Below are 25,571 nucleotides of genomic sequence, written 5' to 3'. Positions count from 1 at the left end.
GTGTGTATATGTCCATGAATGACTGAAAAATTGTGCTGAACACTGGAATTTGACACAACACTGTAAAATGATTATGAATCAATAAAAAATGTTAAAAAAAAAGAAATATCACTCCAGCTGGGGATAATCAGGGAATAAAGGAAGAGGAAAAGGGCTTGAAGTAGAGTAGAAGAGAAGGACAGAAGCTCAGGGAGCCTGGGGGCTTGGCAGCGGGGCCTCGGGAGAGAGAGGAGCAGAGGTGTGGATGGGACCGGCTACGGAACCAGCTCCTGCAGCTTTCCCTGCACCCAAGCCACACAGCTTTTAATAGGGCCCAGGACTCTCTCCTGGCTGGATGTCACCCTGGGCAGAACCTTGAGAATCGAAGGTAAGGTGTGGGCAGCACTCACCTAGGTGGTCACTGAGGACTTTGGTCAAGTCCACATTGACTTTTCCAGTCATGTGCCTTCACCTGTTCTTTATCTCAGGATCTGAGAAGCAGGAGCAAGGAACTCAGGGATAGATCCAGGAGGATATCTGACTGTGTTAAGAGACGACAGTCACAGTGACACTGGGAGCGAAGACACTTGCAGCAAAGTAAAATAAATTCACAACAATTGCAGCAGAGCTGCAGGTGTAAGAGAGCCTAAGCCCGTCTCAGAGTGCAGGGGACAAGCGGAATGGAATGGTAAAATTAACACTGACAATTGAAATTTTTTCAAATAGCCTGCTACTTTGAATTTTATCACTTGAATGTATGCAGGTGTATTTCTATGAGCATTTATAGGTTCACACAACCCCACCAGCCCCTCTTGCCCCCATCGGGGATGGGATTTCTCAAGCACAGTGCCCCTCCTGCTTGCGTGGGCCACGCTGCGGGTCCTCGCCTGGGGCCGGACTGCTACAGGACACTGAGTCCCCGAGGCACGGCCTGGGATACATGACAGGAACATCTGTGCTCTTGGCTGAGGGCCTCCATTTCCCCCTGCAGTGTAAGAATGCCGGTGACTCAGTTAGAAGCATGCATCCAAGCCGTCCTTCCTTGTCATCACCATCTAGAAGCGGTGCCTGAATCTTCTGAATTTCTGCAGAATGTGGTTTACAATCACCTTCAACAAGTGAGTGTGTGTCCTCTTTCAAGTGGAGGAATTACTGCCGTTTTCCTGGAACTTACTCACCACTAGTCCATCTGATTTTTCTGTGCTAGGATTCAGTATGGCCTGCTAATAACTCTGCAGTCAGATCTAGAAACCCTGATGAAGAGGATTATTTATTTTCTTTCTTTATATGATAGTATTTTACTTTCAAAATTCTGAGTTTTCAGTTCTTGGAGGAATTTTTTCGGGGGTTGGAAAAACAACTTTGCTCTTACCATCTTTGTGACCTGTTGCTATATGCGTCTCACCTGCCTTCTGTCACTTGTGAGGCGGTTCTATTTTTGACCCTGTCCGGGTTGTTCATATTATAAAACATAAAATCTGTAAAAGTACAGTCCCTTTTACTCCGAAGACATTCCACAAATACTCCTTTAATCTGGGTGTGGTTTTAAGAAGACACAATCATTAGAATATATACTTGCAGGTTGCCAGTGCAAAATCCCCAAATTAATAGTCGAGATCAACATATAAAATCTTTCTAATCTACCATGGATTTGTATGGATAAGTGAAGTAGTTTGCTAAGAACTCAATCCTCCCAAGCTGATGCTCTGACAGAGGGCAGGGCCCAGGGACGAGGGCGTGTCCTGCCCTTCCTGAGCTGACAGTTTCATGGCAAAGACCTTCACCAGGTGAAGAAATTGAAGTTTATTCTAAGAAGAGTGGGTATGAAAAGAGTCCAAAAAGCGTGGGAGTGACACAATCCCATTTGTCTCAAGTAGGGGAGAGTGGCTGTGGGGCCACTTGGGAGACTCATGAGTCCGGGCGGGCAGTGTTGTTGGCTTCAACATGAGAGGTGGGATGGTCAGTGGGAAAAAGCGAACAGATTGAAGGCATGTTTAGATGGTAAAGAGGAAAGGATCAATGATTTCTGTGAAGGTAGGATGGAGTAAGGCCCAGGTTTCTGGGCGGATTAATGAGTTAAATAATGGTCCTGCTGTGTTCTGAGGAGGGAAAGCTGCAGAGGGAGTTCTGGGGGAAATCTGATGATTTCAGCTGTGGGTAAAGTGAAAGGCTGTTAGATGTGTGGTCTGGGATCTCTGGTGGGAGCCAGTAGTGAGTAGGGGGAGGGGAGAGAGACTTTCAAATCATTTTGTCTTGTGAACATACATATAAGAATGAGTAATGACACAACCCCTCTATATTCTGGATTTAAAACCCAGTAAAATTTTGCTATATTGACTGCAGGGGCTCTTAATTTTTTTAATAGAAATAAAATAAATAGAAACAAAATAGTGGAGTTAATGAATATCTTAGAGTTGATGTGTGTCCTTGTATGTATTTTCATAACTCATCTGTTTATAAACATAATCTACAAAAAGTTAACTTGCTTAGCATAAGAGTTAAACAGAGGGACATGACACACTCTGTTGGTGGTTCAAGGTGATTTCTTGGGCAAATTATGTAGCCTCTCTGTGCCTTAGTTGCATCTTCTGTGACTGCCCCCGGGACCCTCGTCACAGCTGATTTCCTAGAATAGATGTTGGGAGGGAGGCTGCTGAAGGGAGTAAGAGGTGGCAACTGCTAGGGACACTGAAGAGAGAGACAAAAACAGATTAAAGCCAAGAAACTGAGTGCTAATACACTCAAAGGAGAAAGAACCCCACAGTTTTTTGAGCCACTTAGCGTAAGGGAAAGAAAATCATGTGGATCCAAAACTCTTGAACATATGAGTATTGTGGGTGGGAGGGTGTCATCAGAAAAGGGTTGAGAAAAGGCCTTTTGGTTTCCCTTAAATTTCCAGTAAGGATGAGGTGCAGAAGAAAAACCACCCGCTTCACTCTAGAAGGTGCTGTTTTGTGCGAAACTGACCAAAGGTTGGAAACCAGTCATCAGTGGTGCTGGCAAAAGAAGAGACTTCTGGATTGGGTGGGGCACTTGCTGTGACTTCCAGGTGACCTGCTGGCTGGGGACTGTGAGGCGGGCAGTAGGTTTGCAGTGTGACCTGGGCATAATCCCTGGCTCTGAGGCTGCTGATCTGACTAGCAGAGCTGGGCAGACACCGTCCTAATGGGGCTGCTCGGGATGAGGTCTGGGACACCTGCCGTGCTGAGGGAGAGAGGAGAGCTCCCCTGAGGGGGTGTCCCTGTGAAGATTAGAAACGTCCTCCTGCAGTGGAGGAAGAGCCTCTGAGCAGCGGGCTGGATGCACAGGCAAGGCCAGCCTGAGCACGGAGATTTCAGGAAGCCGGAATTCATACAGGCCCGAACGGCCTTATTCCTGAGAAACTGGAGGGAAAATATGCTGCAAATGCAGGCTAAGTTCAGACACTCTGGTGTGTCATGAGTGATAGGAAAAGACTGTTCAGGCAGGCACGAGAGAACCCTGTGAGTGTCCCAGTTGGGCGTCACACAGGAGGAAGGAGCAGAGTTATATACTTTGCCACTTATTAGCTGTGTGACTTTGAGCAATATCACCCCACCTCTCTATATATATATCTTCATCTGTAAAGTGACAGAGTGACAAGCTCGTGTCATCAGAAGGCTTAGTTTAGCTCTGATCCTCTTTGTCCAGTCCTGTCAGTGCTGCCCTGCAAGGTTCTGCAACGGCTGCTCTTACCCTGAGAAGGGCATAGAGGGACATTGTAATTCCCGAGGGCAGGAAGGGGTTGCTTTAAAAGCAGACATGTAGCCTCCTGCAGCTGCAGACCTGCAGGCAGTTTGGTTGATGGTTGTGGAGAGGACTTTGGAGGCCTTAGCATCGTCTTAAGGCTTCTTTTCCCTTGGGGACCGGGTTTGCCTTTGCAGATTAATGTTGAAGATTTGGGCTTCTGGCAAAGCTGTTTTCAGAGATGGTTATATACGTAACATGTCATATAAAATAAAATGCTTTTATTTAATATGTGGGACTTTGCAGCTGTAGGGAACAGCTCTGTTGGCCTGGTCTCCACGGAGGACACTAGGGCTCAGCAGAGCGTGCGGGAGGGCAGGCGGCCTGCAGTGCTGCTGCGGGGGGTTCTCCCCAGCATGGTGCTCTTCTGAGTTCACTCTTTTATGAGTTTGGTTGCCAGAGGAGCAGACAGCAAAGTAATGAGTTCTGGTGGGATTGTATAATGACAGGAAGAAAGAGGGAGCCGTAGTTCTTCGGGACTACTACTCGCTTTTGGTTCCTGATCCAGTGTGTTCCATTACAGAATTGATGAGTTGTGTCTATTCTGGGACTTGATTGAAATAAACGTGCAGCCTAAAGTTAAGTGTTATGTTTTATTTGTCGGGAGGGCTAGACCCAGGATGACTGCCTCTCAGATCACTCTGAGGGACTTCTACGAAGAGTAGGGGAGAAGCTAGGATTATATAGGAGCTTTACAACAAAGACCAGGTAGTTGGAACAATAAAAGATTGCTTGTTATCTAAAGAAAGCCAGGTATCTCAAGTTCAAGAATTTAGTGCTTTTCAATATATGGGAGGACGCAAACATTTGGGCTCACTGAATATATTCTTTAGACAAGCACCTAGTTATCTAGGGCCAGTAATCTGTCCTTTCTTATTCTGAGTCTGCTCAGAGGGCACCGTTGTGAGTGGCCGCAGGCCTGTCTTCACTGGGGGGGTGGCGGCAGCCGCTGATGACTTGGTTTCAGCATTCTTTGTTTAGTGACATGGTTGCAGTAATTTCATTCACATTGTAGTATTTTTGTTCACAGAAAATTATGATATTACCCTGATTATGGATAATCTGGAACCTTGGAAAGGAACCGAGATGGAATTACTGCAGGTAACTTCTACTTTAATAAGCAGTGTGCAAACATGAACACGGAGGAAGCATACAAAAGGATTCGGTGGTGAATGGGAAGGGTTTCTGCACGTTACAGGAGAAGGCAAGGCAGAATTCCTCTTCTTTGTGGGAAGGGACGTGAGTCCAACTTTCCTTTCTGAAGTGTTTTCTAAGAACTGTTTATGGTAATTAAGGAACATAGACAAACGGTGGCACACATTACATTTAAGAGCTGGCCGGCTTCAAACTTGGGTATTGGACAGGTGGATTTCATAGGCAAGTGGTCAGGTGGATGGGACAGAGATGGAGCCCAGGCCTGGGGCCATATTCACGTTGAAATCGCCATTACCTCACCATAGCGCCTTGGACTAGAATGTAACCACTCTTAACCTGTTGGTGAATCTGTGAAATGTGCATGATAATATTCGATTCTTCCTGGGACTGTTGTTAAGTTCTAAAGAGTATTATAGCACACATGAAGCACTTAACACACTGGCACTTAGCAGTGTACACTTTGTGCGGCCACCACGCTTCGCGTGTGTCAGAGCCGTAAAGGCATTATTTGTCTATTGAGGATGCACTGGTAGCCCTTTGGTTAGGTTGTGAATTCGGTGATTTCCTTAAATATTTGTAACTCTGTGTGCCATGGGCTGTTATTTTCATGGACAGATGAGGAATCTCAGGGTAAAAAAGACTATGTAATTTGCCCAAAATCAGACCATAATTTTGGGTGCAGGGGCCTCGGTTCAGCATGGGCCCCTGGGACTTGTGCCTTCTCCGTTCAGCACCAGAGCCAGATGTGGGCTCGGCTGTTTCCCTGCCCAAAATATCCGGCAGGCCGCAAGACACAACTGGCCCCGTGCTGCTTGAGCAAAATCTCCGGAGGAGAGGCAGTTACAAAAGGGATAAACATAAAAACAGACGACAGCAAACTGTGATCAGCTCTGAGAAGGAAAGGAACACATCTCGCTGTGCCGAGCTGGGAGATTTCCCGTCGGGCTGCTCTGGGGGCGTTCATCTCAGCTAAACAAGCTCTGCTGCTGCACCAATGCAGGAAGGCAAGGCGCGTGTGGCCAGGTAGACTGGGCCTCGTTGGTCGTACTCATTCCCCATTAAGCGACAGCTGTCACGGGCACTTAACTAATAAACAGATGTTGGCCATAATCATCACGCACTTTGCTTGGTAGTTTTATTGGCGCCAACTTTGAGAGGAGGTCATTGAAGCTGGGAGTTTGCTGCATGCCCGTGATTACCATGGAAATATTCCCACTGGTCTTTCAACCTAGACTGGTGTGGCTGTCATGTCCCAGCCCTGTGAATGGCATCGTGTAGCTTCTCCCAATTGGCCCAAATGACTGACATCGATATTCTTAATTCGTAGGAAATTGTATGTGACAATAACAGAAAAAGGTAGTAAGAAATTGGAAAAGTAGAATATATCCAATTCTTTCCCAGCTGGGGGAGAGTACCCTGTGTCACTCACCCCACTCACTGCCTGTCACCTCCTCCCTGAGGACTCCATGTTCAGAAGCCACTCTGAGCCTTTGAAGAACATTTTGCCTCATGACACTTTTGACTAAGACCTGCGACCTCTCTGTCCCTGGTTAACTCTCTCTTCAAAGCCATTTAAATTTCTTGCAGGCTCCTCCACTCAGATGTAAAAATAGCCTCTTTAAACTTCTTGATGCAGCTCCTAAATGAAGATCTTGCGAAGGAAACCTAGCCAAAACCTTGGAGGTATTCACATAGTGACTGTAACCTCAGCATTTTGTGACGTTCAGAATCAGAGGGGTGGGAGACTCAGGAAGGCCTTTTTAAGTTAGAAAGGGGAAAGAGAAAGGACTCAGGCTGTTTGAGACTGAAACATCTCGGTCCCAGCCAGCAAGGCACCAGGGTTCAAGATAGTGTGCGGGGAGTGCTGAGTTCTCACTAAGAAAGAATTGGTGGGATGGGAGGGAGGACTTTTAGGTACTTAACTGGGGAAGGACAAAGTGGGCTGAACATTTTATGGTTGAACAAGAGGATTGTGACATGATGTGCTTGTATTGTGGAGAGAAGGGTTTTGTGGAGCCAGGCCTAAGGAGAACGCTCTTTGGCTGGGGAGTCAGCAGAACAAAAAAACACAGAGAACCGGGCAGACCCCAGGGCCCCTGATGGGGGAGAGGCTGCCCGCTAATTGGAGCCCTGGGGGCTGCTTCTGTTCCTTAGCTGGGGCCTCAGAGCTCCCTTCACAACCCAGTCCTGTTGATACAAGAGAAAATATGAGGGGCATGAGAAGGGCTGTGACCCAGGCTTTGGTTGAGCCCCTGGGATGTGCCCCACCAGATTTTGTTCCTTGGCTTCCTGCAGTAAAGAATTCAAGAGCTAGTCAGTGTTGAGTAAAGGTAGATTTATTCAGAGAGATACATTGATAGGCAAGAGAAATGTCACGAGGTGTGGGGGTTTGATGCTCAGATTAAAAGTAGGTACACACTCCACCGACAGAGTGTGGGCCTTCTCCGAAGAGGGAGAGAGAGTGGTCACCGCGAGGTGGCACTGTGTTGCTTGTTTCTTGGGCTTGGTGGTTTCATATGCTAATAAGTAGAAGGACCAGCCTTAGGGCAAGGGGCTGGGATTCCCAGGGAGATGGCCATTTCCCACATTTTGACATTTTGTGGCTAGCTTTGGGACTGCCATGTTGCCTGGGGCAGTGTTATTCACCATGTTACTATTACAATGGGTGTATAATGAAGCTCAAGATCTGCTAGAAGTTAAATCTCTTCATCCTGAGCCTCAAGGCCTATTGGGGTTTGAATCCTTCACCATTTTGATGTTAATTGCTGTGGCCTTCCTTGAATGGCTGTGCTCTGCCACCTTCCATCCTGTCTCACTCTGATGACACAGAGACAGCAAAGGCCGGGCCCTCTATGTGCTCCTGCATTTAACAGCGGGAGGTGTGGTGTGGGCTGAGGATGAGTGGTGAGAAGGATGTTTCAGAATTTCCCACGTGAGACATGGGGACCTGCCAGCAGCCACCGCAGATTTATCTCATGGGCATTATCGCTTGCGTTGTTACGGAAACAACAGGCCAGCCAAGAAACAAGCACCACTCAGAGGGTTGGAGCACTGAGATCTATTACGCCGGCGGGCTCAGAGGGGCTTCTGTTCCGAAGCTCTGAGCACCTCCAAGACTTGCACATGAGGTTTTATGTGGTTAATTACAAGTATGGAGGTATTAGCCAATAACTCAAACAACAAAAGCAAGGAATCAGTACACTGAAGCTTATCAATTTGGAACAGATCACATTACTGACAATTGTTGACCTTGGATTTACGAGTTAGCTTGTTAGCCCCGTAAACTGACACTGAACTTCAGATTTACGAGTTAGCCCAGCAAAACTTAGATCAGTAAACCGACACTTAACACACTTAGATTTGTGACTTAGATTGTTAGCCCAGCTGGGCTTTTCATTCACAGTGTCACTCATCTTTTCTATTTTTCTTTTTTTGTAAGTATTTAATTCAAATTTAAAATCAGGTGTTTTTTGGAAAGAAATTTCTCTTTTTCTTTTCTTTGGGGCTCTTTTGGGGGGTAGGTAATTAGGTGTATTTATCTGTTAGTGGAGGCCCTGGGGCTTGAACCCAGAACCCCGTGCACGTTAAGCACACGCTCTACCACCTGCCCCATCATCTTTTTCTTTTTGCTTTAGCTGCCAAGAATCTTACAGCTGAATTTCTAGTCGGCCTTTAACACTTGCCCTGATTTCATGGAATCCATTTTTATGACTTTATCTTCCCCTGGTTTCATTTAAGTATTGAATCTCCATTTTCCCTTCACTCTCAGTTTTGCCTTTTTGTTGTTATGGTTGTTAAGCTGTGTTTTAAAAATTGTTCAATTTCTCTTTTAGCAGGAGGCTGAAAGTAAATAAATATGTAAACAAACAGCACACTTAAATTCTTTTATACATTCTAAGCTGTTTAGTAGTTACTTAAAAACCGATTTCAATATTAAAGTGATAACATTTTTAAATTATTTTTTAATTTTTCATAAAGACATAGCTGATTTAAAATATAATATATGTTTCAGGTGTACAATAGATGCCCCATTTATAGTTGCTGTAAAACATTGTGTGTATTCCCGGTGTTGTAAGATACATCCCTCTAGCGTATTTACATTACATGCTGCAGTTTGTATAAGAAAGTTGGGTAACGCAGAATCTGGAACGTGGCTGTGTATGACTCAGGTTCACGCTCACCCTGCCTGTCAGAGCTCAGGCCCTCACTACTGTCTGCAGGGGAGCGAGTGGAGGCAGCTCTCATCAGCGCTGGCACCAAACTCCGAGTGGCAGTGACAGCAGTGACTGTGTGTGGACGTGAAAATTGTTGTTCCAAGTGCTTTACATACATTTCTGCATATAATAATTAAAGCCCTCCTGTGACGAAGCGTTTTATGTTTTTAATGAATAATACATTTTATTTTGATATTGATAGACTTCAAATCTCCGGAAAATTTACAGGAGTAGTACAATAAACTCTTAGATACATTTCACCTTAAAGGGGACTATTTGCCCTTTTGTGACGGGCTGATTTTAGCATAAAGTTTCAAGGTTCATCCATGTTGTAGCCTGCATCAGTACTTTATTCTTTTTGTTTGATAATATCCTTTTCCTTTTTTTTCGTTTTTGGTCTATTTAAAAATATTTTCATTGAAATCTAGCCAGTTTATAATGTTGTGTCAATTTCTTGTGTACATCACATCACTTCAGTTAAATAGGAACATACCTGTATTCATTTTCATATTCTTTTTAAACATAAGTTAGTATAAGATATTAAGTATATTCTCCTGTTCTATACAGTATAAACTTGCTGTTTATTCTTTACATACTCAGTATCTGCAAATCTTTAACTCCCAATTTATTCCTTCCACACCCTCTCCCCTCTGGTAACCATAGTTTGGTTTCTATGTCTCTGTGTCTGTTTCTGTTCTGTAGATTAGTTTATCTTTTTGTTTCTTTGTTTTTTGTTTTTGTTTTTGTTTTTGTTTTTTTAGATTCCACATGTAAGCGATCTCATATGGTATTTTTCTTTCTCTTTGTGGCTTATTTCACTTAGAATGACATTCTCCAGGTCCATTCATGTTGCTGCAAATGGCATTAATTTATTATTATTTTATGGCTGAATAGTAGTCTATTGGACAAATATACTACAACCTCTTTATCCAGTCGTCAGTCAGTGGACATTTAGGTTGTTTCCATGTCTTGCTATTGTAAACAGTGCTGCTGTGAACATTGGGGTGAAAGTGTCTTTTTGAATTACGGTTCCTTATGGATATATGTCCAGGAGTGGGATTGCTGGGTCATATGGGAGGTCAAGGTTGTCTATTGAGAAACCTCTATACATTTTTCCACAATGGCTCCACCAAACTGCATTCCCACCACAGTGTAGGAGGGTTCCCAATTCTCCGCAGCCTCTCCAGAATTTACTGTCTGTGAACTTCTGAATCATGGCTATTCTGACAGGTGAGAGGTGATACTTGATTGCAGTTTTGATTTGCATTTCTCTGATAATGATATTGAGCATTTTTTCATGTGCCTATTGGCCATTTGCATGTCTTCATTGGAGAAATGTTTCTTTAGGTATTCTGCCCATTTTTGGATTGAATTGTTTGTTTTTCTTTTTTATCAAGTGTAAATGCTGTTTACATATTCTGGGAATTAATCCCTTGTCACTGTCATTTATTGCAACTATTTTCTCCCATTCCATAGGTTGTCTTTTTGTTTTACTTTTTGTTTCCTTTTCTGTGCAAAAGCTTGTAAGTTTAATTAGAACCCACTTGTATATTTTTGCTTGTATTTTTATTGCTTGAGTAGACTGCTCTAGGAAAACATTGTTGAATTATATGTCAGATGTTTGGCCTATGTCTTCTTCTAAGAGGTTTATAGTGTCTTGTCTACATGTTTAATTCTTTAAGCCATTTTGAATTCATTTTTTTGTATATTGTGAGGGAGTAGTCTAACTTCATTGATTTATATGCAGCTGTGCAGTTTTCCCTGCACCATTTGCTGAAGAGGCTGTCTTTACTCCATTGTATGTTCTCACCTCCTATGTCAAAGATGAAATTACCAAAAGTTTGTGGGACTATTCTTGATAATTTTGTTTATCCATTCATTGATGGATGGATATTGTTAGTAACTCTTGGTTACTCTAAATGATATTGCTATGAATATTGATGTGCAAGTTTTTGTGAGAATACATTTCCATTCTGTTGGCTGTACAGTTGGCCCACCATATCTGTAGTTTCCACTTCATGGATCCAGATGGCTGATTGTAAAGAGACTCGAACATCCTTGGATTATGGTATCCAGGGTGGGGTGTTCCTGAAACCAACCCCCCGAGGACACTGAAGGATGACTCTACATGTAGGAGTAGACTTGCTCAGCCACATAACTCTAACCTTTTGAGGAAACATCGGGCTCTTCCAAAGAAGCTGCACCATTGCCCCTTTCCAACGGCTGCATATTGAGGGTTCCCATTTCTCTGCCTCCTGACTGACACTTGTTATTGTCCATGTTTTGATTATAACCATCCTAGTGAGTTTAAAATGAGATCTCATTTTGATTTTGATTTCGCTAGTGATACTGAGCATCTTTTCAGATGCTTATTGGCCAATTGTGTATCTATTTAAATCCTTGGCAAATTTAAAAATTGGGTCGATTTTCTTTGTATTGTTCATTTGTAAGCATTTGTTTTATATCCTGGATACTAGTCTCTTATTAGATATATGCTTTGCAAGATTTTTCTCCTATTCTGCAGATTGTCATTTCACTTTACTTTTTTTAAACATTAAAACAATTTTTTAGGGGGAGTTAATAAGATTTATTCATTTTATTTTTCTTCCTAAGCATGCAGTCTATCACTTGAGCTACCCCCTTCCCCTTTCATTTCACTTTCTTAATGATGTCCTTTGTAACAAATGATTTTCATTTGATGAAGTCCATTTTATCTGTTTTGTTTTATCACTTGTGCTATTGGTATTGTATCTAGGAAGCCATAGCCTATCCTACGACCACAAAGATTTATACTGTCTTCTTTTAGAAAGTTTATACATTTAGTTTTTACGTTTTTGTCTGTGATCCATTTTGAATTAATATTAATTTGTTATATAAAATACGGGGGTCCAAATTCCAGATTCATTCTTTTGCCTTCAGATACCCAGGTGTCTCTGCGCCATTTGTTGAATAGACTATACTTTCAATAGAGTGTTGTTGGCACATTTCTGGAAAACTGACTGTAAATGTAAGTTTCCCCACTGGATTTTTTGTTATGTCTCATAGATTTCTGAATCCAAACTTATGACAGAACCATAATGACTTGAGTGCTATAGATTTGCAGTGAGTCCTCCAACTTTGAGTGAGTCCTCCAACTTTGTCTTCTTTTCCAAGATTGTTTAGTCTGACCTGGGTCCCTTGCATTTCAATATGAAATTTGGGATCAGTTTTTCAATTTTTGCAACGAAGTCAGCTGGAATTTTGATAGGGATTTCATTAAATTTGTAGATCACTTAGGGGAGTCTTAACATTTTTAACAATATTGTCTATCATTCCATGAACGTGGGATGCCTTCCATTTATGTATATCTTTTAAATTTTTTTGGTGATACTTCAAAATATTCAGTGTACAAATCTTGTAAAATTTTGTTAAATGTATCTCTCATTTTATTTTTAATGCTGTTGTAAATGGAAAGGCTGAGATTCCTAAGAGTGGGAATATATATCAATTTATTTATTTCTAGGATTCCTACACAGCAAATACCCTAGGTTTATATTTGCTACATTAATCTATCCACAATTCTTCCCACCCCCGTGTCATAAGAAACCAAGACCCAGGTTAAGCCACCTGAACACCTATGTGGAAGTGAGAAATGAGACCTTTCGGTGGGGTTTTTGTAGATGATACTGAGAGCTTATTCAGTAAGGCTTCATCTTAATTCCTTTTAAACAATCCTTTCAGTATATATAGTCAGTTATATTAAGAAAATGCCCTTTTGATGTGCGGAGGAGCTTAAACTATCATTTTTTAAATAATTTCCAGTGAGAGTGTTGTACTTGAAACATAATTTGCATCAATCTTTGAAGATTTATGTTTCAGGAGTTTTGACTAAATAATACCTGTCTTTATTCAATAACTACAACTAAATGCTCAAGCAACAAGTAAGAGTTTGAGCAACTGCTCCTGCCCCGTAGTGCTGGGTGGCTGCAGCTGTAACTGGAGTCCCCGCTTACCTCTCCCAGTACGCTTGTGCTGATCTGCTCAAAACGGTTCGTCCAACAGTTTGTCGGTAGTCTTTTCGACAAAGCCATTAAGCATTGTTTTAAGGTTGCTGGAATGGAATCTATTCTTATTAATATTAAGTAAGCATATATTGAGTGCTTACTGTATGTTGGGAATTGTCCCTCAGCCTCACATGAATAATATTTCTATTAAAACCTCTCATATTTCCTTGTTATTCGCACTTTACAGATAAGGAGACTGAGGATTAAGTCTTCTTTCTTTTGGGGGGAGCTCGTTATCAATGATGGGAAGTTGTAAGGAAAAAGATTTTGATTCATCCAGAGAAAATATTTTTCTGAGAGTCAGCATTGAAGTAGGTGACCACTGAAAAGGGTGATCATTGTTTGAGTGAGACGAGCCCCGGGTTATACGAAGTCAGCATCCCTGTCCTGGACACTGCACGTGTAGAGCTGCGTGGAGGGTGAGGCGGCGCTGCCGCGCAGGAACGAGGATGCCAGGCCGTTGAGCTGTGCTCAGGCCCAGTGGGGCTTTCTCCTAAGAGCAGTGGACCGTCATTGACAGATTTTTAGTAGGGGAGTGTGGTGCTCTCGTACATCCCTTTTGTCTTATAGAATGCTTAGAAACATTTAGAAGGCTCGGCAGGAGGTGATGTGATGAGTCAGAGTAGGGTGGCTGCGAGATGTAGCAGTGTTCAATTTTCAAGTGATTTTCAGTCCCAGGTTTGTGGCTGAGTAGCCGTGTCACTTTGGATGACACACTCAAGGAAGTGAAACAATTTATCTAATCAATTGAAACAGTGACGTACCAACTTCCCAGGACTGCTGTGTAGATCCAGTGAGATAATGTGTGCACAGTGTGCAGCGTGGTCCCCAGCACAGAGTCGGTGCTGAGGGAGTGCCAGTGAGTACCTGGTAGGACAGGTGTGGGTGGTGGAACTCATTGACTGAGGAAATTGGTCCCTGAAGGAGAGGTCCTGTCACATCTGTGAGTGATGGGCCTGAGCTGGGAGAGGCAGGGAGACCTTGTCCCCCGACCAGGTGCCCTGGGAAGGACGGCTATGGGAGGAGCACCGTGAAGTCAGCTCTTTGCAGGTGGAATTGGAGGAGCCCTTGAGATATCTAAGTGCAGTGTCACAATCACAGAAGAGGTCTGGGCCCGGGCTGTGCATTTTCCTATAATCTCAATCCCTGAGGATGCCGAGGTATTGATCACTGAACGTGAAGACATACTTTACAGGACACGTGAATAGTAGTATCATCTCTGTCATCAAAGCTCACATCTCTTTATTCATCTCTCACTTTGCTAATTGGGTACTTACAGAGCTCACTTCACTGACCTCCCGTGGGCTCAGGCTCCACAGAAAAGAGCTGGTGAGTCTCCCTCTTTTCCAGAAGAAGACACATTTAGCTGGTAGACTTCTATACCTCACCAGAGTTCGAATTTTTGTTTGTTGATTTAATTCTATTTTCTGTTGGCCATCTCCTGACAGGAGAGACGTTTTACCTAATGGTCAGGTTTCAATTAGCTCTTACTGAGAATTGCTGATCTGATCCATAGTGTATTTACTCTATTAACTTTGTAGAGTACTTTTCATTTTCTGTCTTTGCCCTTTAATTTTGTTTGCCCCTTCAATTTTCTATCCTATTTGGGGCCTTATTTTTTTTAATTAAAAAATGTCTATAAGCAGTTAAGAAAACCAAAGTAAAGAAAAAATGCACATGATAGCTAAATTTAGAAAATATCTAGTGTGTTTTCTGTCTCAGCAATGGAGGTTCTATAAACTCGTGAAAACCTTCATTACATAAGTTCCTTAAAATGCTGATTAAGAAAAAAACCTTCCATCCTCATCTTTCAAGCTGCACAGCTATTTGTCAAGAAAGTGAGGGGAAATTCTCAGAAGCTAAGACAAACCAGAAAGCAGGGATTCTGGGAGATACGTGAGCCTTAGAAGCCCTGGGGTGCCTGTTGGCTCCTGAACTGTGTTTCAGTTGCCCTGGCAGGAGGGCAGGAGGTGAGCCTGAGGCCTCTCACACTGGGAGTTGGATGGCTGTTCTTATGTAAGGCCAAGCACATCCTGAGAATCCTGCTTTATAAAAGGGTGAATTAGAAAGAAAAGAATAAAAGCATTCCTCAAGGCAAGGAAGTAAGGAAAGTAAATTTTTTGGAAGCTGGGAAAAATAACATATCCAAAGTAAGGATTTAGTTTAAAGCTTTTCTGGCATGAGAGAGAAAACAAACTCCTGGCAGATAATCACAGCTCCTCCCGGAAAGAGAAGGTGAGTTTTGAATGAATCAGTGGACAGCCATTCTGTAAAAGGCCCCCAGAGTCTTCTGGGTCAAGATACTGGACCCAAACACCTCCCTTCCATGATCTCATTTAAATAATCAGAAAGGTTTTAAAGGAAAGAAGCCATAATCATAGTTCTATTTATTGACATTATTATATGCTAGGAATTCAGAGGTAATTATGCAGTTGTCTCCTCTTTTATGGACCTTACTTTCTCTTTGACTTAGTTGGGGAACTTGGTGGAGGGTGGTGTTAGTCTGTTGCAATTAGCCAGGAGAGGAGTTTAAGAAAGCAGTGAAGGGTGGGTGAGATTTTTAGCTGAGGACAGTCCTGTTCAGTTGGCTTGTAATTGCAGGTTCGTTGAGTTGTCACTGGAGGTAATTAATCTTATGGAATTTTGACTTAACTCAGGCCTCTTCAGAATGGACAAGTGAACCTGGAGAAAGACAGTCAAATCTGTGCAGACATTGAAGTTCCCTTGAACGTGCGGTATCCCTGAGCCAAAGATAGGACAAAAAGGCAGCACTTCTTGAGGACAGAGGAGTGGTTTTTAAGGTTCTCCAAGAATGATTCCCAAGGTACCGGGATGGCCAGTTGTCAAACTGTGACTTTGCTCTTTGGACGGTGTATCCACCAAGTTTTTTGGCCGTTTATATGTTTCCATTTCTCTTTAATACATGTCAGGTTATGAGGACATGGGCATAAACATTTCACACGTTGTCAAGGTGACATTGGGTACCTGCCTATAAGCACGGGCACACTTGCAGCTTCCTCATACATCTTGCCGCCCATCCCGCTCCCCGGGCTCCGTAATCACGGCAGAGTGGTTCCTTATTGAGCTGTCCATCTCCTCTGTGACATCGTAACCAAACAAAAGACTGGAGCGTATTAGCTTGGCTTTGTTTTTTTCTATCCTTCCCTTTGAATGATGATGACTGATAGTGGACCCAGTTACGTTTGCAGATGATTTACAAGTAGGGCTGTCAGTACAAACCTTGTAATCCCCGCTGTGTGATCTAGAGAAGAAAGTTACACTCTTTCCAAATTGTTTTAATGCACTTATGTGGGAAAATGATATACGTTTGAATATGTATTTCCTCTCTGAGTCATCATGGCTAGACATGAATATTTGTAGACATGTAATGAGTACTCTGTATTTGAACTGTATGGTCCCCTAAATTCTCCCCTGCTTTTTAAAGTCATCACTGGATTGCTACCTCCAGAGTGCCCCAAAGCATCCGCCACTGCCTGTTCATCAGACACTGTGAGTTTCCAAGTTGGAGAAGGCTGCTGGCTGGTGAGGCATTCTCTGGCACATCTCTGGTTGGGTGATGTGAGCTTAGAACACAAGACTTGGCAGACAGTAACTAACCACGGTCACGACCATTTCTGGAACACTCATGGAGGATTTTACACCTATGCTAGTGGCATATGTTATTTCATTTAGTTTTCCCAACAGTCATAATCAGATTTTATCATATGTATTAAAATGGAAACCGTCAAAGTGAGTGACGTGCAGACTTTGGACTGGAACACAGGACTTTCTGATCCCTGTCTCTGTTCCCTCCCCAGCCTATCCTACCAAATGGTCAGGAGACTCTTCCTCCGTCTTGAGTTTCCCGCTGATGTTACCAGTCTCTTTGTTTCTAAGAGAGGAAAACAAGTCTAAACTTACTTTCCAGTTGGAAATGGAATGGAAAGTTAACGTTGGAAGCCGGGAGAATCTGTCCTGTGATGAAGTGGTCTCCGAGCCACTTCCACTGGGACGTCACATCACTGTCTGTGCCCCTTGCTCAGCTTGTGCACAGGTGACAGGGCAGATGTGCCGAGCAGTCCTCCCTGACAGGGCAGTGGGTTGGAAATGAGTTTGGGGATTTGGTTTCATTTCATAAGTTCCTGAGGACCTTGACCTGGCACTTCGAGTGGGAGCATTCCCTGTCCCACAGACTCGTGCTCTGGGCCCGTGCTGACCTGATGTGGCCTCAGCCTGAGGCTCAGGGCCCGTGGTGATGAGAAGCATTTTAGTCCAGGGTCTGCCGGAGGCTTTGACACTTCTGAGCTGTGGGAATTTGTCCAGGATGATAATAATTCTTCCCCGAGTTTCAGATTTCCTTGCCTGTAAGCTGGGGTAGTAATAGTTTCTGAGATGATCGTAATGATTCAGTAACGGGCGCAGCGTGTGCTGGCAGGTATCTGGTGCTTAAGGAGCAAAAGTCGCAGTCACTCTGTCAGCCTCTCTCTGTGTGCTCTGTGCTTTGAGAAGTTGCGTGTTTGGTGAAAATCCCGCCCAGACACTAGGCTCTAGATGAACTGTTGTTCCTTTACTTTCCCTTCCTTTTCCTCTTTCCCTTCTCTGTGTCCCATGTTTATGTAGCAGATTCCTCTATTTCAGGGAATACGGGCTTTTCTAGTTAAAGGACAGGCGGAACGTGGAGAGGTGGGGCCCGGAGGGGGTCTGGAGCGTCTGCACAGCGCTGCTTCCCTGCGTTTCTGCATCCGGTCCCGTCAGTGCACTGAGTCAGCCTTCCTCTTCCTTCCTGTGTCATCGGGTCTCTGTTTTAAGGGAAAATATATTTACGGGCTTTTTTCACTTACGCGTTTCATTCAGATGCTTGTTGCTTTTCTCCCTGTGCTTCAGCATTCCGAGGAGAGAATTCAGCAGTGCTGCCTCCTCTCCGAGCTCTATGAGTTGATCGGCTTCCACTGCAAGTCCGCCGTCTTCAAGCGGGAGGCCCCCATGCAGCGCGCGGCCCCCGGCATCCCGGAGCCTGGCTGGAAGGCCTGCTACCGCCTCCTCCTGCAGACGCTTCCTGGCTACATTCTGTCGCTGGACCTGCAGGACTTCAGCAAAGGTGTTGGAACTAAAACATTGCTTCAGTACAATTAACCATGCCTGGATTGGGCCCTGCTGTCCTGTCTCATCAGGGTGAATTTTTACTCATTTAGAACAAGGCTCAGCAGACTTTTTCTGTCAAGAGCTTGCGGGTAAATATTTCAGGGTCTGCAAACCTCCTGATCTCTGGTGCTGCTGCTCAGCTCTGCTGTTCAGATGCCAGAACAGCCGGACAGTCCACACACCCACAGAGCTTTATTAACAGCGGTGGCTGTGGCTGAATTAGGTGTATGAACTGCAGTTTGTCCCCACAGCCTCCTCAATATTGACACCTGCACCAGAGTGTACATTTGTGACAATGGGAGAACCTACACTGACACGTCATCATCATCCAGAGCCCATAATTGATACTAGGATTTACACTTGGTGGTGTGCACTCTGTGGGTTTGGACAGATGTGCAATGACATGTATCCACCATCACAGCATCATACAGAGTCGTCTGTCTTAGTGACCTTAAAATGCTCCGTGCTGCACCTCATTCATTGCTCCTTCCCCCTAGCCTCTGAATGCCACTGATCTTTTAGTCTCTGTGGTTTTCCCTTTCCCAGAACACCATACAGGTGGAATCAGACAGTTGCAGAACCTTCCCAGATTGGCTTCTTTCACTTAGTAATATGCATTTAAGGTTCCTCCATGTCTTTCCATGCCTTGATAACTCATTTCATTTAAGCACCAAATAACAGTCCATTTTCTGGCGGGACCACAGTTTATTTATCCATTCACCTACTGAAGAAGAGCTTAGTTGCTTCTGAATCCTGTTGAGTATGAATAAAGCTGCTATTAACATCTGTATGCAGATTTGTGTGTGGACATAAGTTTCCATTTCGTCGAGTAAACACCAAGGAGCACAGTTGCCGGATCATATGTTAGAAGTACGTCTAGTTTTGCAACAAAATGCCAGACCGCCTTCCTAAGTATCTGGGCCATTTTACATTCCCACCAACAATGCATTAGAATTCCTGATGCTCCACATCCTCACCAGCATTCGGTGCTGTCAGTGTTCTGCATTTTGGCAGTTCTGACAGGTGTGCAGTGGTATCTCGCTGTTTCACTCTGCATCCCCTTGATGACAGATGCTGTGGAGCATCTTTCCTTAGGCTTCTTTGGCATCTAGATTTCTTCTTTGATGAGATGTGTGTTCAGGCAATTTGCTCATTTTTTAATCAGGTTATTCATCATTCTTGTTGAGTTTAAAAAATTTTGGTATATTCTGGATATCAGCCCTTTATCAGTGTGTCCCTGCCCTTCACCTGCAGCACCGGATTTGTCCTTTGGGTCTCACTGGAGTGTCAGCTCTTCAAAGAGGTTCCCTGTCTTCCCTCAGCCTAAATACTGTCCTTGTATTTTTCACTTTCATTGACTCATTTTGTTCTTTTTAAGTAGCATTTCCCATAATTTGTAAGTACATTAAAAAAAAGGGCAATGATTGAACACCGCCTCCCCCACCAGACTGTGTGCCCTGTGAGAGAAGAGGCCCTGTCCCCACTTACCGTTTCCCATGACAGCACATGGCACATGTCCATGTAAAAGTGTGTAACGTGGGGCCAAACCTGATGAGCAGCTATGATGACACGTTTTGGCTACCATTTATTGAGTAGAATTTGTTTCTGATCTTACTAAATCACATGAATGAAACTTGTTTGTTTTGAAAAATAAAACAACAAAGCACACCTCAATGTGATTGGTACTTTCTACTTAGCCTTCTGACCCAGGAGGGGATGTTCACCATCATTTTGTGGAGGAGGTTGGGGGGGTAAAGTAAGAGAGTGAGATCAAATAAAGTAAAAATGCTAACTATCGGTTGGCTTTATTTTCACTGGCATGAAAGTTACTTTAAACACTATCTCAGCTGTTGTTCTGTTGTTTTAAACATTTCTCAAAGAATTAAATGGAAGCTCACTAAATCCTGAAAGGGAAATTGTGTGCTCAGGTCCTGAAAATTGTTTATGTCTGTTCTTGAAATGCAAATTTTCCCTGCTGGTTACAGAAAGTCGAGGCGGGAACACAGCAGTGTGCTGTGTGTGTCTGCCGGCTTAACGGGATGCTCAGTGTCATTTTCATTTTCTTGTGTTGCAGTTTATGACGGTTTTCCATGAGATATATTGCTCAGCCTTTTCCTGAATGAAGGATTGAATTTTCCACAGGAAATCTTATGAAAGAGAGTGACAAGGCACATGGATTTCCCAAAAAGGAATAGTTGATGAAATAAACTCTCACTATGGTGACCTTTTTTAATACAAGCCAGTTGAAAATTTTATCAGTTGGTCATATGCCACAAATCTGTCTAAAGAATAAAAAGATTCAAAATTTATAGTAGAAACAGTTTGAATCAAGTAGAAATTATGATTTGAACACTATTTGTTGTTAGAACTTATACTCTGTCTTATCATAATTGCCCGTGGTAGGAACTGGATCATTATTTATTTATTAAAAAAAAATCCACTAGGTGCTATTTGCCCCATTCTTGATGCGGCAGTGCTGTGGTTAGTTAAGTTGGGCCATTTTGGAAACTTAGCTAGATTTTCTGGACATTGATTTCAGCCTCTTTATCTTTTCTACAATCTCTTCTTTTGTGTTGGCCTTTGGTCTTTTGACAACGTGGAAATACTGCACGGATCTGCCTTTCCCTTTTTTCCTGTCTTTGTGGGAAAAGATTTCCATAAGACAGACAACTAGGTTATTAAGGATTTTGTGTGGGGTAAGTTTGGTCAGTTTTAAGGATTTCAGTTAATACGTATTGATACTTGCTATTCAGCTAACGACAGTAAAACTATAAACTAACTTAAGTATACATCAGTAAGTATAGTACAATAAGCCCATCACCCAGATTAAGGAATTCACAAACTTTTCCATATTTCCTTTATTCAGACCTTTATTCTTTTATTTGTCCTTTGTTGAAGTATTTGACAGCAAATCCAAAAAGACATGTCATTTTACCCTTTGTACTCAAGTAGGCATGTCTGAAAAATGAGGGCCTTTCTTTTAATCAGGTTTTTCCATTTGACCCATGTGCTCATTAAATACCAGCTGTATCAGGCATCTCACTAGGCATTAGGGATCCTTGGGGCAATGAGACAGTCCTGGCTCCCAAGGAAGTTAAGGGCTGATGGAAGAAAGCAACACAGGAGCTTGGGTGCCTCACTTAAGGTTCCTGCTGGATGAAACCAATTGGACAAAATATGTGCACATTACAGTAGGATTCATTGAAGGGACTTGTCAGACTTGTAGGGCAGGCCGTGAGAGAGGCTGTCAGCAGGGCTACAAGAGGAGGAATCATTTGATAAGAATCTGAAATCCTTACTGCCAACCTTTCTACCAAGCCCCCAGGGCCCATCACACACAACCCTGTGCTGTAACTGTTTTTGATTCCAGTCACCACATCTCCTTCAGGAAGGATTTTAAGGTGGAAAATATTTAAAATCCGTAATTGTTGCCAGAAGGGACATAGAACAAGGAACATGTAAACAACAGAAATGTCCATCAGCACATGACTGGATAAAGAGGAGCTGATATGTATATACAATGGAATACTACTCAGCCATAAAAGATGCCATTTGCAGCAACATGATGGACCTGAAGACCGTCATTCTAAGTGAAGTGGGGTGGAAAGAGAAACAAAAATGAAATATGACTTCATTTATGGGGAATCTACAATTAGTAGCAATAATAATAAGACCATAAATGAACTAAATATTATTTTGATTTCTTGAATATATGTAAGCACATCTGACTGTCCTTTGTGATTGGATTACTATATTCTGTTTATTATTCTTTTGTAAATGTCCTTATTCCTCTGGTAACTGTAATTTTAAAAATCTAAAGATCTAATCTGTTCTTAGAAAGAGTAATTAGTACATATATGTAAACTAAAAAAATGCAATACACTCAATACATGTATTTACATGCAATATGTGTATGTGAAGTTGAACTGTAATAATTATACCTAATAAAACTGAAAAAGGAAAAAAATAAAAAATTTATTTAAAAAAATCACCTCTCTTTAGATATTAAAACGTTCATTTCTGAGATTCTGTGAAAGACAGCATGGAAGTAGGTTTTTAAAATTTTCTCCTTGCTCCTCAGTGAGCAGCCTGGGTTGCACAGCTTGGCCGTCACAGTCACCAATGACTTGCTGGCTTGCTCCTCACTTGTTGGGAGGAAGATTAGCTGCTTCAGGAATATTTATGCTCTTAGAAGTTGCTGAAAACCCCACAGAGCTTCTGTTTACATGGAGTGTATCTGTCAATAGACCCCATTTTAGAAATTAGAACAGAAAATTTAAACCCAAGAACTGACAAGCATTCGCTGTCCCAGCACATGGTCAAAGCAGTGTTGCCACGGTGGCGTGTGTTGGTTCTAGAAAAAATGAACCGTACACTCAAGAAAGAGGGTGAAACCACAGATCTCATCTCAGCAATGCTATGAAGAGGTGGGACCCAAAGCCCCTAAAACAGTGCTGAAGTCCCCAGATGTCCCAGAACACACAGAGCCATGGGACCAAGAATCCAGTGTCTCGTGGATCATCAGCCGTGGAGACCGCATCCTGGGTCAGGAGCAGAAGTAGGAATAGCAGGCACACAGTCCTATTACAGAAAAGCTTTAAAGGTTTTGAATTGACTAAAAGAGTGGCAAAGATTTGCATTTAGACTACTACATTTCCTCTCCTGGAGACGTTAGAATGATAACACTGATTAACAGAGGATGATTGTAATGGATTAAGTATGTTACTGATGACATGAGCTGCTCACACTAACCCTGCACTCAGTGTAGACTAAGCCTTTTATGTACACACTTCATTAGTTCTGTATACCCCTGCAAGGTGACATTAAGCACTCATACAACCATGAAACCAGTGACTATAAAACAATCACAAGGCTTCCTCTCCAGCATGAGGTAGCAAAACCAGCAAGGATTTTCAATGACAAAAGCCAAAATCATATATATTTGGGAAAGAAAGCAAACAAAACATTGAGGAACAATAAACCAAAAGAGCAGATGGAATGGAAACTTTTATTGAAGAAAGCAATGATTGATTCAATTAAACAGGTAATGTCCCTGGTATAATTGAACCATCAATCCAAATTTTTGGAATAGTGGGTTGTGAAATTACTATCTCACTTAATGTTGGAATTCCTAGTTGGGCCAATTTGATATGCATCACTGGTGCGATGTTAGCTATTTAGGTAAATAACAATATTCATAATTTTTAAGTTAACAGGAATCATAACACAGGACTCCAGATTTAGGGAGAGAATGCAAACAACTACTATCATACTCCATCCAGTAAGGACACGTGTCCCTGAGTCACCAAAGCAATGAGAATTTGCACACAGAAAACACAGTTCTCCACTTGTGACAAATACGAGACCATGAGCCATGAATTACAAGAACAAGCAACTGTTTAAATGCAATGGGCAAAATTTTTTATCATCTTGAAAACATCACTGATGCACTAAGGAAGAAAAAGTACTGTTTTACTAACAAATCTAACTGACACAGGGGTTTTTCCAAGTGAGAAGGTAATTCCAAAAAGTGCAGTAAAATGAGTTAAGATGATCTGTGCAGTGACGGAGCTGATATTAGACTGACCAGCATCACGATTTCTGGTTTTACACTTGCTCTCTGCTCGTCACCTCTGACACAAGAATGCATCATATGATTTTTTTTCTTTAGGAAAAAAAAAGATAAATAAAATCTAACTAGAAGATGTGGTATGGAAAGCAGTAATGAAGTTATCTAACCTAATAATGCATCCAGTGTAATGTAGCACTTATTCGGGCACTAGAATTTTTTAAATCATGATTTATTTTATATCCTATTTCTATCGTAAAGGAGGCACTTAAAGTTTTCTACTTTATTCAACATATCTTGTGGGGGTTGTGGTATACAATTGTATGGCAGTTTTCAGAGAGTTAAAATCGCCTCTGTGGTTGTGGTCAGGAAAGGCAAGGCTCCCTCACAGCTGCGACGGAGAAGGAATCCCTGGAGTCGGCCTTCGGGCAGCTTCCGAACTGCATGTGCTTGCACTTGGCACAGGACACCATCAGCAAGTGTAACTGTGACAAGGAGATTTCCCCGGGGACCTGGGAGGTGCTCTAACATTGTGAAGCCACTTGTTTCCCAGTTAGGTAAGGCTTGGAAAAATAATTTATTAGAAGTGACTTCCTTTGTATGTGCCTTTTGTCCTGAGTGGTCACTAATTTGCATAAATATAAAATAACCCATAATATAAGAATTGAGGTACCCCATCTTTCCATCTACCTGTCTATTTGTTTATCATATTTATACTTAGGTTACATTTTCTATGATGTTCAATTCCAGGCACCAAAAAAGAAAGGTTACAAAATATTTCTTATAAAAGCGGGAATGGGTCTAAGGGTTAAAAACCACTACTGCTAACAAAAAAAGCCAGATAATACTTTTAATCTCAATTGCATCAGACCTTCCCGAATTCCTCCCTGAAGTTCACTGTTACAACAGTAATGGAATCTCTGTCCTTCCAAGACTCGGGCCTGATCGCCACCCATCCAGATATCTGTCTGTGGGTCCCTACTTGTCCTCGAGGCCCCCAAACACACCTTACGGGTTGAAATTTCTTCAGTGTTCCTACTGTAGGGGAAACCTGGAAGTCCCAGTCACTGTCCAGGAGTCACACCTGCCTGCAAAAATCAAAGTCATGTGACTGAAACGGGACAACCCAGGTGGTGTGATAGGGCTGAAAGCTCACCATAAACAGGTTTGGGGGCCTAAGCCATGCCCTCCGGCTTCTCACATGAAGAAGGACAGGGAGGCCCAATTAGCCACGAGATTGTGGGGCTTCATTACTCCATAAATAAAGGATTTGTGCCAGTGCCACCTTTAGACAGGGAACCCCAGAACGCAGACTTGGAAGCATCCTGTCCCCTCCCCCCTGAACAAATATTCTCTCAAGACACATAGTGAGAGATGGGAGCCCCGGTGAGCTCTGGAATAAGATGCAATCTGAAAGACTGCTGGTAACAAATGGTGTGGAGCTCGGGCAGCCCCCAGGGCCACCAGCCCTTGTGGTATCACTGATGCCCACAATTCCATCCACAACAGTTTCTTCAGGACATTTATGCACATATAACCATCACACAAAAATGATTGCTTAGACATATTATAAGAGAAATGACATTATGAGAATGCCAAATTCATGACAAGTAAGAGTCAAGACCCCAGAGTATTTACTGGATGAGATCTCACGTGTGCTCCACAGTGAGCTTTAAACCCTTAGGACACAGTCTTGAAACAGTA

At 42.8% G+C, this 25,571-nt stretch overlaps 1 protein-coding gene across 1 annotated transcript; it reads left to right on the top strand.

The window, feature by feature from the left end:
* The first annotated feature begins 630 nt into the window (after window positions 1-630).
* On the top strand, window positions 631-18,563 carry LOC140693994 (trafficking protein particle complex subunit 9-like). The gene is made up of 3 exons (XM_072957501.1): window positions 631-667; window positions 971-1,097; window positions 18,041-18,563. Exons 1-3 carry the CDS (start codon window positions 660-662, stop codon window positions 18,287-18,289), a joined length of 384 nt encoding a protein of 127 aa, XP_072813602.1. The 5' UTR covers window positions 631-659; the 3' UTR covers window positions 18,290-18,563.
* Window positions 18,564-25,571: the final 7,008 nt, after the last annotated feature.

This window comes from Vicugna pacos, unplaced genomic scaffold, assembly GCF_048564905.1.
Source record: "Vicugna pacos unplaced genomic scaffold, VicPac4 scaffold_20, whole genome shotgun sequence".
Classification (NCBI taxonomy): domain Eukaryota; kingdom Metazoa; phylum Chordata; class Mammalia; order Artiodactyla; family Camelidae; genus Vicugna; species Vicugna pacos.
Note: the sequence above shows the minus strand (reverse complement) of the source record. Positions and strands in the feature narration are given on the sequence as shown.